The sequence below is a fragment of the Pseudorasbora parva genome, chromosome 16, assembly GCF_024679245.1.
Source record: "Pseudorasbora parva isolate DD20220531a chromosome 16, ASM2467924v1, whole genome shotgun sequence".
Classification (NCBI taxonomy): domain Eukaryota; kingdom Metazoa; phylum Chordata; class Actinopteri; order Cypriniformes; family Gobionidae; genus Pseudorasbora; species Pseudorasbora parva.
In genome coordinates this window covers 12,335,688-12,347,787 of record NC_090187.1, presented here as the reverse complement: position 1 = coordinate 12,347,787, position 12,100 = coordinate 12,335,688, and the positions used below count along the sequence as shown (strand labels likewise).

At 41.3% G+C, this 12,100-nt stretch overlaps 1 protein-coding gene across 2 annotated transcripts; it reads left to right on the top strand.

The window, feature by feature from the left end:
- The first annotated feature begins 386 nt into the window (after positions 1-386).
- On the top strand, positions 387-11,748 carry onecut1 (one cut homeobox 1). Of its 2 annotated transcripts, none has more exons than XM_067419664.1 (2): positions 387-1,722; positions 6,139-11,748. In XM_067419664.1, the coding sequence occupies exons 1-2, from the start codon at positions 636-638 to the stop codon at positions 6,429-6,431; spliced, it is 1,380 nt and encodes a 459-aa protein (XP_067275765.1). In that variant the 5' UTR covers positions 387-635; the 3' UTR covers positions 6,432-11,748. The 2 variants fall into 2 exon arrangements, with proteins under 2 accessions (XP_067275765.1, XP_067275764.1); XM_067419663.1 differs by having other exon boundaries at positions 387-1,737.
- The last annotated feature ends 352 nt before the right edge of the window (positions 11,749-12,100 follow it).

Below are 12,100 nucleotides of genomic sequence, written 5' to 3'. Positions count from 1 at the left end.
GTGAACCCGGAAGTGTGTTTTCGGCGCCGATCGCATTAAGGAGGTTCTGCCAAACAAATTACCTTTATTCATGCATTATTCACGCGTCGCCTATACTGCGACTTCGTTTGGTCACCTGATTATTAATATTAAGCATAGGGTAATTGTCATAACACGAAGGGATCCATTCCATTCCACTGACTTAAAATAGTAGCCTATTATTATTATTAGATATAACAGCGTGAGGTGGATCACGCTATACATCCAGCAGGAGGCTTTCCTATTTAATAGCAATGGGGTGCATCGTCCTTAATAAGTGACGTCAAAGGAGCCGAGATCAGCGCGCATGCGCGGGAAAGCGGAGCGGCAGCCGCAGCACGGAGCAGTGCGCGAAACAACAGCAGACATGGCAAGAGATGGCGAGGGACGAGAGCACACCGACACCATGCACTGCTGAAGGGACGGGGGCCTTAACATTAAAAAAAAAATACAAAACTTTATAAAACACAGAAAAAGCGAAGGGGGAAAAATCAGAAAAGGAAGCAAAGGGGAAAAAAATATTCAAGATAAGAACAGAACTTTTCCAATGAGAGCACTTCTGGGGACACTGCTCCGCTATATCAGATAGATGATTTGTCCACACGCTTGCACGTATAATGAACGCCCAGCTGTCGATGGAGAGCATTGGCGATCTGCACGGAGTGAGCCATGAACCGGTCCCCAGCGCGGCGGATCTCATGACCGGAGACAGCGCTCATCACAGGAGCCATCGGAGCAGCCTGTCAGCCCATGCGCGCTCCATGGGCATGGCATCAATCCTGGACAGCGGCGACTATCATCACCACCGGCCCCCGGAGCACCCCGGGCTCGCCACGCACCTGCACCCGGCCATGAGCATGGCGTGCGAGGCTCCCCCCGGGATGAGCATGAGCAGCACCTACACCACTCTCACCCCGCTGCAGCCCTTACCGCCAATCTCCACCGTCTCCGACAAATTCCCGCACCACCACCATCATCACCACCATCACCCCCATCATCACCATCACCCGCACCAAAGGATCCCGGGGAACGTCAGCGGGAGCTTCACCTTGATGAGGGACGATAGGGGTCTAGCCCCGATGAACAACCTCTACTCTCCCTACCACAAGGATGTGGCCAGCATGGGACAGAGCCTGTCGCCTCTCTCTGGATCCGGACTGAGCGGCATTCACAACTCCCAGCAGGGGCTGCCGCCCTACGCGCACCCCGGGGCCACCATGCCCGCCGAGAAGATGCTCACACCCAACGGATTCGAGGCACACCACCCCGCGATGTTGGCTCGACACGGGGAGCAGCACATGAGCGCGTCTTCGGCGAGCATGGTGCCGATCAACGGCATCCACCATCACCCGCACGCCCATCTCAACGCCCAGGGCCACGGGCAGGTGCTGGGCTCCACGCGGGAGCAGAACCACTCCTCCGCGCCCGGATCGCAGCTCAACAACGGCAGCAATTCGGGCCAGATGGAAGAGGTCAATACCAAAGAAGTAGCCCAAAGGATCACCACGGAACTGAAAAGATACAGCATTCCGCAAGCCATCTTCGCCCAGAGGGTGCTGTGCCGCTCGCAAGGGACGCTCTCGGACCTGCTCCGGAACCCTAAGCCCTGGAGCAAGCTCAAGTCTGGTCGGGAAACCTTCCGCAGGATGTGGAAATGGTTGCAGGAGCCTGAGTTCCAGAGGATGTCAGCGCTCAGGCTCGCAGGTGAGAGAACAATAGGTAATACACACTTATTATCCTCTCCTCCACAGTATATCACTCTCATTTCATTTCCCTTCAAAATGCATTTCACGACAGGCCAGCATTCGTCGTTTTCGCGACGCTTTTTGGAGGTTTCATACGAAGCGTACTTTTTAGGTTGTGCGATTGTATTATGTGCTTGATGTGCCACCTTGATTTGTACTTCAACGCCTTCAAACTTGAGGTTGCGCTCTCGATGTAGACAATCGACCGCCTATAGGTAAAGTGATCCCGTGCGATGGGGTTGTTTTGGCTTTCTTGTTTGTTTTGAGCTAGAGAGTCCTCAGACTGAGTTGCTCGCAGATAACGGACGGGTCAATAGAAATAGTTTGATCAGAAACGCGCGTCTGGAAGCCTCGGTGGCCTCCGTCCATTGTCTCTATGTGAAAATGGATGCAGTCTCCCTGCGTCCACTCGTATTTGCAAAACGTTAATAACCACTGATCTACATTTTGTATTGTGGTGGAACGACATGTATATTGTATCGTAGTTGTTGAACTTCTCTGTGCGCGCTACTGAAATGAGCTCTGAGCGCGTGTCGCAGTGTGTGTGTTTGGGTTTGCAAGAAAAAGGACGTGTTTTTCTTCTTCTGGTTGGATCTCTTCATCTATTGTCCAGCTCCCGTGACGTGCTCTCTGTGTATGTTTTCATAATTAACTGATTGGGGCTCCATTAATTTGCCTCACGAGAATTAGAATCAATTGGCGTGCGGCTTTTGGGGGCCACTGATCCGTTCAAAGCCAGCAGTGAGGGGGAAAAGACAGCATCCTCCACCACTCCATCATAACTGTCATTACAGTTACTAGAGTAATTTATGTATGCATCTGAGAAAAAGCCACCTTGAGAAAAAAAATACAAAAAGAGAAAATAACAAATACCATGATATACCGTGGCAAACCAAATAATAATAAGTATAAGGATAGGTTGTTTATTTGAAATGTACGCTCTCTCTTTGTGTGTGTCTATCTTAGTCTTGAGCGAAAACACCATCAGTCTACTCTTTTATTTAAATGTCATTGTTTCCTTTCTCTACATCAAAGTTTCGCTTTTATTATAAATATCAATGTGAGGGTATTATGCAAACTGAGGTTGGGATGATGTTTGTTTGAATCAGGTTCGGCCTTGCTCTGTAATGGATTTTTGCCCCACGTTCGTAGTAAAATATGAATTTACATCATACTATAAAATGTGTATTACACACGTTTCTGCACAGGATTATACGTTTACATTAACGTAATGCATTTTCATGTGCGGTGTTTTTGTTTTTCTTGGGTCGATAAGCTTAGAAATCCAGTAATTTTGCATCTGATTTTGCATGAGTATTATTAAATAATAATAATAATAATAATAATAATAATAATAATAATAATAATAATAATAATAATAAACTACTGAACGTAATTCGAACGAGATTATTTTCATATTCCGTGAAATGATATTGAAATTAGTAAAGGTTTCCAGACACAGTGATGTATATTATTGATCGAGTACACATGGTTGAGGGTATGTGATCGGCCTACTGAGAGGTAAATATAGAATTGGTATATTGATTATTCAAATTCAGTTCCCTTCTCCTTTTCCTTAGTAATTTAAGACAGTAGGCCACTCAGCAGTCTTTCACATCACTGCTTTTACACCTTTTTCACACGCGGGATTTTTATTATGCTTTGAATTTCTCGTCCGCGCTTCTATATTCAACTGCATTTTGCCTCAGCTCTTTATATTTACATTTTGGCATGCAGTTGTTTATTATGAAGAATTACCGATTTATTCATTTTAAAAGGTCATCCTGGTCTAATTTTATTATTATCGACTATTATTATAGTGTTGTCATTATAGCGAACCTTAAATAATTAGCATTTGCGTATTTTGTTTAATAAATGACTATACATTTGATTAAAAAAACAACAACATTATAATCGTTAATCATTTTCTATCGATGTTATTTGTGAATACATAGAAAGAAAATTAAAAACTCAGGTCTTGCATGAAATAAATTATTGTAATAGCTATTATTTAAAAAAAGTTGGCCACTAGGCTAGTGAATATTAAAATGTATCAAATAATGTATTGCATTTTGTGTAAATTTACATCTACGTAAAAAGCTACGTAAAGGCACGAGCCATTTTATGAAGTCTATTTAAACTGTGAATGTCTGAACCCAATGCGCATGCGGCTTCGCTAATCTTCAACTAACTTTAAATCAAAAACTATAATAATAATTCATTATTACATTATAACATGTGCAACAGACCAATAGTTGATATAGGCTATATATAGCCCATATCTGAATTCTGCTTCTGTTATATATTAGGCCTATAATATTACACTTGCTATATATATAACGATATGCTATAATATTGATTTATTAGGCCTGAGCGTTAGATTAGGCTGGAGTTTTGTTTTGTTGCATGGAGCCACTGTGAAATGAGTGACCGTGGGCGCGCCCTCGCCCTCGTGTGCGCGCTTATCTGGCGCCTGTCTAATGATTTGCAGACAAACAGTACCTATATGTGATGATCAAATGGGCTGAAGGATAAAGAGAGGTTCGCTGTTATTTCCCTGAGAATCTGCTTGGGTCTCGTCACAGTGGCCTTGTGCATGGACACACTTTTGATTTATGACACATGATAGCGAGCTCATTTGCTTTTTGTTAATATTTACCCAAAGTTTCAAACTGCTTTCCTTGTGCATAGTTTCGTTCTTTTTTATGTGCACGACTCGAATGTAAAGTATCATTTAATGTGTACCTCTTATGAAAATGCATTATATCAACTTTTGGGATATTTATAGTTTTATTAATTATTTAAGAAACGATTTAACTACTATTAATATGTACTGTTAATTTATTTGAATATTAAATATTCAAATAAGAGTATGCCTATTACTTGTGTAAACTTTTGCACGTGTAGGAAATGTGCTTAGAATGAACATTATAGAAATGAGATGCAGATTTGTTTTACATATTAATGATTTGAGACGGTTATTTGTTTAAGGAAGCAGACTGCCTTTGACGAATCAAGTGTGTGTGTGTGTGTGTCTGTGTGTGTGTGATGGTTCAAGTAAATGCCTGCTCTGCGGTTTCGCGCCGTCTTTTAGCGCCCCCTTGTGGTTTGTTAAAACGTAACAGTTATGCCGCCAAATGGGAATTTACGCGCACAAAGAAGGAACACATCAGTTGGTTTCTTTATTCGAAATTACCGTTTAGTGTTGATTAGTGTTGTTTTTTTTTTATTAATATTGGCATTCAGTAAGTGATCATATTGGTTCTGATAGTGTATCTGACATGCACGTGGCTAGATTTAAGCACCACGGACAGCAACATACCTTGTTATAGTGTACGTGAAATCACCATACCCTCCAAAAAGCAACATTGTTTTTGTGTTGTTTTGTCTATTCCGTGTTTTTGACTTATTTTCGTTAAGAACCATTTTAGAAAAACTCATAGGCCTACATGACAAATGTGGGCCTGGACCACAACACCAGTCATAAGGGTCAATTTACATAATACATATAATATAATATACATCACATGGATGCTGAATAAATAAGCTTTCCATTGATGTATGGTTTGTTAGGACATGACAATATTTGACGTAGATACATTTGAAAATATATATACAATCTAGATGAATCGAAATACTGAGATTATTGCCTTTAAAGTTATCCAAAAGAAGTCTTTAGCACTGCATATAGCTACTAATAATACATTTTTAGATATATTAAAGGTAGGGAATTTACAAAATATCTTCATGGAAGATGATCTTCACTTAATATCCTTATGATTTTTGGCATAAAAGAAAAATAGATCATTTTAACCCATGGGCCCTTTTCACAGAATGTGTGATGATGCGTTTTAACGGTCATATCTTAAATTCTGCAAAGTTTTGTATTTTGTATTTTTTATTTAATGTATGTGCATTTATAACACTTATAGGTTTGTCAAAAAAAAACAAAACAAAAAACCACCGCTGGTGTAAGGGTGTTTATGATAGGCTACAGCGTCTATGCGAGTGATGATAAATTAGCCTAACATCTTTCTCTCTTTTTCCCTGCCGTTATCAATCTCACTCTATTTTCTCCCTCTTTTTGAAAGTTGCGAACTCACTATTCTAGAGTTTTTATTTGAGCAAATGGGGACACAAAAAAATATATTTAATGTATACTCTCATTCACCGCTATAAAAGTTAACCCAACTATGACGACTTCCGCTTCTGAGAAACCCGGAAATGTGAAAAGGGTCTATTGCCACAAATATGTCCATGCGACTTGTGACCGGTTTTGTGGTCCAATGTCACACTGCTTTAGAATGTCTGTAGGTTCTTGTACATGTTTGTCAATTTTGTCTGACTTTTGCGTGTCGACCTTTTGTTCTTTCAGCGTGCAAGAGAAAGGAGCAGGAGCACGGTAAAGGCGAGCGGGGGAGCATCTCCAAGAAGCCCCGGCTGGTCTTCACTGATGTCCAGCGTCGGACTTTACATGCAATATTCAAAGAGAACAAGCGCCCGTCCAAAGAGTTACAAATCACCATCTCTCAGCAGCTGGGCCTGGAGCTCGCCACCGTCAGCAACTTCTTCATGAACGCGCGTCGACGGAGCCTTGATAAGTGGCTGGACGACGGCAGCTCCAACTCGGCCAACTCCTCCTCCTCCAGCACTTGTACCAAAGCATGATGGAGTAATGGCTGCATTATGGAAAAAAAAAAAAAAACTTCGGTGGAAAAGCTTTAAACAAAGAAAACTTAAGAGACAATTTTAGACAGCGTTTGCCCTTAAAACTTGTACAGTACCGATATTTATAATATCCAAAGATAAACACCAAAGACTGCTTTGACCCCCATTTAGGACTTTGTTCGTTTATGTCTGACATTCTGCAAAAAAGAAAAAAGAAAAAAGATGTTACACTCCAATCACTGGCCGTTCCCCCATCTCAACACACTCCCCTCAAAGTCTTTCTTTTTTCATGTGATCGGTTGCTTTCGAGGACTTTTTCTCATCAATGATCATCTCAAAAGTGGAGTGATTGTTATTCACTCTGTCAGATTCGAGTTTTCGTGACATCTTAGGTGTAATGCCTAATGTCGCAGGCTCACCTCTGTGTTTTCAAATATGATCAGGTGGTGTAAAATCTTGACAAAGGTTGCCTGAATGTCACCCTCAGGATAGTGCTTTCTTCCTAATTGTTGGAAAAGCTACATAGGAACCTAAAATACATGTGAACTTGCCATCTTCTTATCAATCACAGATGGTAGAACCAAAGAAACATGTGTATTTTATCATGATCACTTTTTAAATCAGGCAAAACTATGTTGATTCCTCTTCTCAAGACACCTGTGACAGTTCCATTCAGGTGACTCCTGTATCCATTTAACATATAATTAAGTCTCTTATTTGTCCTATTGAACAAACTAGTAGTAGTCAAGCATGTCTCTGTGAGGACACGTCTGTGCCCGCACCCCATTCCTGCCTCGGTCCTTTCTTGTGATTATTTCAGGGAGATTTTTGCTAGCTTTAACCTGCCTTTTTTACCTGTATTTAAAATGTTTCAATGCCAGTTGCTGAAAACCAAAGATAAAGATACGCTAACTAGCACCTGTCGCCGTTTCATACCCACATCCATCAGTCGAACACAGCTTATAAGGAGATATGATTTCCGCAGACTCTCATTTAATGAGGTTGAAGAGACGTCTGGGTGACATAACTCAACTTGATCATAATTAGCTTTGTCTGGAGCAAATGCATGCATATGTTAATTGTCATTAGAGGAAGCAGGGGGAAACTCGGGTTGCTTTTGTGTTACATTTCATTTGAAACGTTTCACTTTCTCATTATTAGAACGTTAAGGCTGTCAGCATGCTTTCACAAACCCATAAGTCATGCGCCGTCCGTCATATTAGATTCATCGCTTTCATTTCCCATTAAGCTCAGTTAGATGCTGTTTTTATTTCTTGATAGAAGGCTGTTTCATTTGTTCTCATGGCATCGACCATCAACACCGCCGCAGTGTCCCCATCCGGGCCTGAACCCAGTACCCCAGTAAGAGAGAGAGGGAGCGCATTCTATGCATTTCACAACTAGGAAGAAAGCATTATTGAGACTGAAGCAGGGTGATGCGTTCGCTTCATAAAATAGACTCACTCAAACTCACAAGATATCTGGCCTTGTTGTCTCTTGTGGTGTGTTTTAGCTTTAAAATATATTTGGTATTTACGACTATTACAACATCGAAGCATAGCCTATATAAAAGAGTGCTGCTTCCTCATGTAGAAAAGCAGAAAAAAAATGACAAAAAAAAACCTGCTGATATTTATAGTGTGAACCAAAGATGCTACCTCAGTCCGTTTCCATTCGTGATTTCTATCAAAGTAATGATACCAAAGAATACCAAAGATTTGTTCTCTTTGCACGGCCTAAATGAATGAAAAGGTGGATGAATAGAAGGTGTGTTTCCAGTCTTTCCCCTGCCTCCCTTCCTCCTCCACTCCTTCGCTCTAATGCTCTCTATCACTCATCCGTGCTCATAACAGCGCCCTCGGCAGACATGTTTTAAACTCACAGGACGAGTGCCTTGCTTGAACCAAAGTGTTAAACCGCCGTTGACCTCTCGACACCCACCTTTTAACTCTCGGAATACCTCAGCCTGTGGAAGGGCCACTGACGAAGAAAAAATGGAATATTTCTTCTCTCTCACCGTGGTGCTTTTGCCAGTGCAACCATGCAATGAAAACATACCAAAGGAATTGCTCTTGCTTTCTCCAACTCTCGCTGACAAACCAAAGCTCCTGCCACCCCCCACCCCCCACCCCCCGCCAGATCTGCCGCTTGCCCCGCCTCCCCCCTCGCCACATCACCAGTGGGTGTGTCCACCGATTAGGCCGTGCACGTCTTTACCAATATCTGAATACCTCATAGTAATAAATTTTCACAGTTCTGTTGTATAGAGAGTTTATGTGATTAAGGCAGAACTAACTAGTTTGGTAATCGTTGATGTTACTTCGGGAAAAAAAGCTTTACGAGTATTTATTTTGACGGTTTTGGCTAAAGTGCTCAGTTTTAGTCACCAAAGGCGAGTGTCCGTGATAGCGGACTGAAACTTGCAGAAAGAAAAAGAAGCTTATTTTTTTTAAAGCCTTGTGTTGTTCTGATACTCTAAGGATGTTTGACTATTCTTTTTTACAGGGTAAAACCAACTGCTGTGATTCTGTGTCTATTCGTTCACTTTCTTCTACTACGGTGTTGTGATTTCCGTTTATTTAATTGCATTTTTGTATCGCTTAACCTCTGTTTTAATTTATGTATTTGTAGAAAATATAGATTTGTACATAGTAGGTTTTTTTGGAAAAAAAAACTAAAACAAAAAACAAAACAAAAAAAACGGACATTCATTTTATTTTACAGCCTTATGTCTGAAGTGTAGATATATCGATGAATTTCCATTCCTCTGTGTTTGTATGTTAGATGGCACTTTGGCCCTTGTATTAATACACTGCCAGACAGACAGCCGCGGAGGACTGACATCGTTGCGGCAAAAAAAAAAGCAGTGTATAATGTTTTTAGTTTATTTTTTTTATGTTATTTAAATGTCCAGAATGATTTGTCCTTTGTACTTCAAATCATTGTTTTATGGGTATTGCTGCACATCCAAAGATTTTCTAACCAAACCAAAAAGTGGAAGGGGGGAGGGGGGACGAAAGAACGAAAGTAGTGTAATTTTTGCATAAGCACTGGCGTTTGTGAGGTTATTTGCTGTCTGCACGGGTACGAACCAGGGCATAGTGGGACAATGTAGACAAGCTTAGTCAAACTTATTGGGGCATATACTGCTAAACAGTACAATCTGTGGCTTTCGGGACGGAGGGCTACAAGTCCTGCTCACTTTGCCGTGTCGGACACTGAGAGGGTGGAGCGTGGGCGGGGCAGCAGGTCTGCCGGGGGCGGGGTCACGTCGCTGGGTTGATTGTTAATTGACGTGGCACTGCTGCCTATCCATCTGATATGTCAATTTTGGTTCGAACGTGTGTAAGTGACATTGAGCAAAGTCTAATAAATCTGCAAAGAAAACAGGAATTGGTGTGTGCATGTTTGGGGAGGGCGGAAGTGTGTGTCTAATTTTGTTTGTTGAAGGTGACGTAATATCTCCTCCACTAGTGGCACCAAACAGGTTTCAAACAGACTTACATAGTTCGGATTAGCGTCTGATTGGGATAGAGCGGTCCATGTTAATGTTAAAGGAAGTGTATGTAAGATTGTGGCCAAAACTGGTACTGCAATCACTTTCAAATGACTAGAGCGGTGTATCCTCTCTCCCCCTGACTCGAGGTTGCCAGATAGGCAGCAGGATCCAGCAGGACCGTTTGTAGCTGCAGCTGTGGTAACTAGAGCAGAGCTGGCAACCGGATTCCCAAACACTATTGCCTTTGTGATTGGTCGATAGGTGGAGGGCGGAGCTTCAGGCCAAAACACAACATGTCAGCATCAGTTGAGGGCTGCAACAACAACTTTTAAATGACAATATCCTGGCTGAACTACTGTTGTCAGTATTTGTAATTAGCACGATTTCTCAACGTCTAGTGACATATCAGGGCCATTTTATGATTCATTGAAATACATTTCTTACATACAGTTCCTTTAAGATCCCTCCAAAATCCGGTTATTGGCTAAACGTGTTGTCAGAATACATGGCAACTCTTTAATAGACAAATGCTTTGTGCCTGCCTGATGGTAAACTGCAAAATCTAACAAGCCGAACTGGGACCCCTCAAAATCACAGCATTGGTTGAACCTGTATTGATATTTCAGCAGTTTCCATTTCTGTTTGATTCTGCTAGTGGTTCGGACATGATTTTGTACAGTTCACCTTTCAATTGGATGCATTGTGTGCATCTGCTTTGGATTGAGGACACCACTTGGAAACATCATGAAAAGAATGAAGCAGAACGATGTCCCTTATATTAGCAGGGCTGAAGAGAAACCCCATGATAGCAGCGCTTTTCGTCTCACTATGCTGTACAATCAGAATTGTTTCATTTGCTGCATTAGGTTTGCTGGCCATGGGTTTCCGGTGTCGCGTAAGGGATATCAGATAGATGACCCAGGTGCAGCGTTTAAGATTTGTTTTGTACAGAATAAAAGAGTGGTATAAATCAAGCCCAAATGTGAGTCAAGATCTACTCTGCCCACAACACAGTCAAAGACCCAGAAGCGTCACAGCAGCTGTCTGCATCAGAATACTCAACCCTTCTCCCAAACCCTACGCTCCGTCCCGACCCAATCCTCTAATGTAGTGTCTAGCTTAGATAGCTCGATGTATGTGAATGTTGGGATTGCTCTAATCATTAATTCCTATCCCAGTTGGTTGTCGTGGAAAAGGAGTTCCTATTTGATAGAAGGCTTGGCTCTGTGTGCCGTATAATACTGAGAGCGCCTAAGACAATCAGCTGGAAAACAAAATCATGTTTTTCATTTTTTTTAATATTTATTTTTTTGTAGGTCCAAGAGGGACTACTTCCAGCGATGATTATTATAAAGAAGGAGGAAGGTTTTGATAAACTGAAAAATAAACTTGCTGACATTTTCTTTCGCAAAAGTAGTGCTTGTTTCCATTTTGAACAGTGCATCTTGTATCAAGCTGGTTCTGTTTTTACACTTTTCTTTTTCTTCTCTCTTTCTCTCGGCCTGTTTTCTCTGTATGTCGTGTCTGTTTTTTCAGTGGAGGAATGCAGTAGGTATTACTCTCAGGTTGTAATGCGTCATGCTTTTCATTTGAAATCTATCCAATTGTTTTTTTTTTCTTCTTTCCTGTTAGCTACTGTTCTCTATATGCCGTGCAATATCATCTTCTGTGTTTGCTAAGCAAGAAAAAAAATAGACAAAAAAGATGCAAGTAATGATGTCACCATGCTTTTTTCAGTGTTAAAATGTTTCAGCATTTCTGTAGTCACAAAAATGTAGAAAATAAAAAGGTTGGGTTTTCCAGCGCATCACAACCAGACTTCTTGACTTTCTTGTCTTTTATTCAACATCTGAATAAAATTTAACACAATGTGGTTACAAATGTGGCTATTCTATATCCTTAAAGTCAACAGGAACTCAAAATATTATACTCAATATATACGTATTTCTGTGCCAAATACACTCCTTCAGGAATTTCCGAAGTTTCGGAAAGTGTATGATGTCATAAAGGCGGAATTGGAAGAATAAAAGCAAGAGCGTGCCCATCAACAAGCATCATTCAGGTTACAGAAGCCGTCGGCAGTGCTGTCATTTATTTTTTAGACCATGAATTCAACAATGTCACTAAAAAAGTGTGTTTATGGTTGTGAGGGAAAGATAACTTTGTTCTG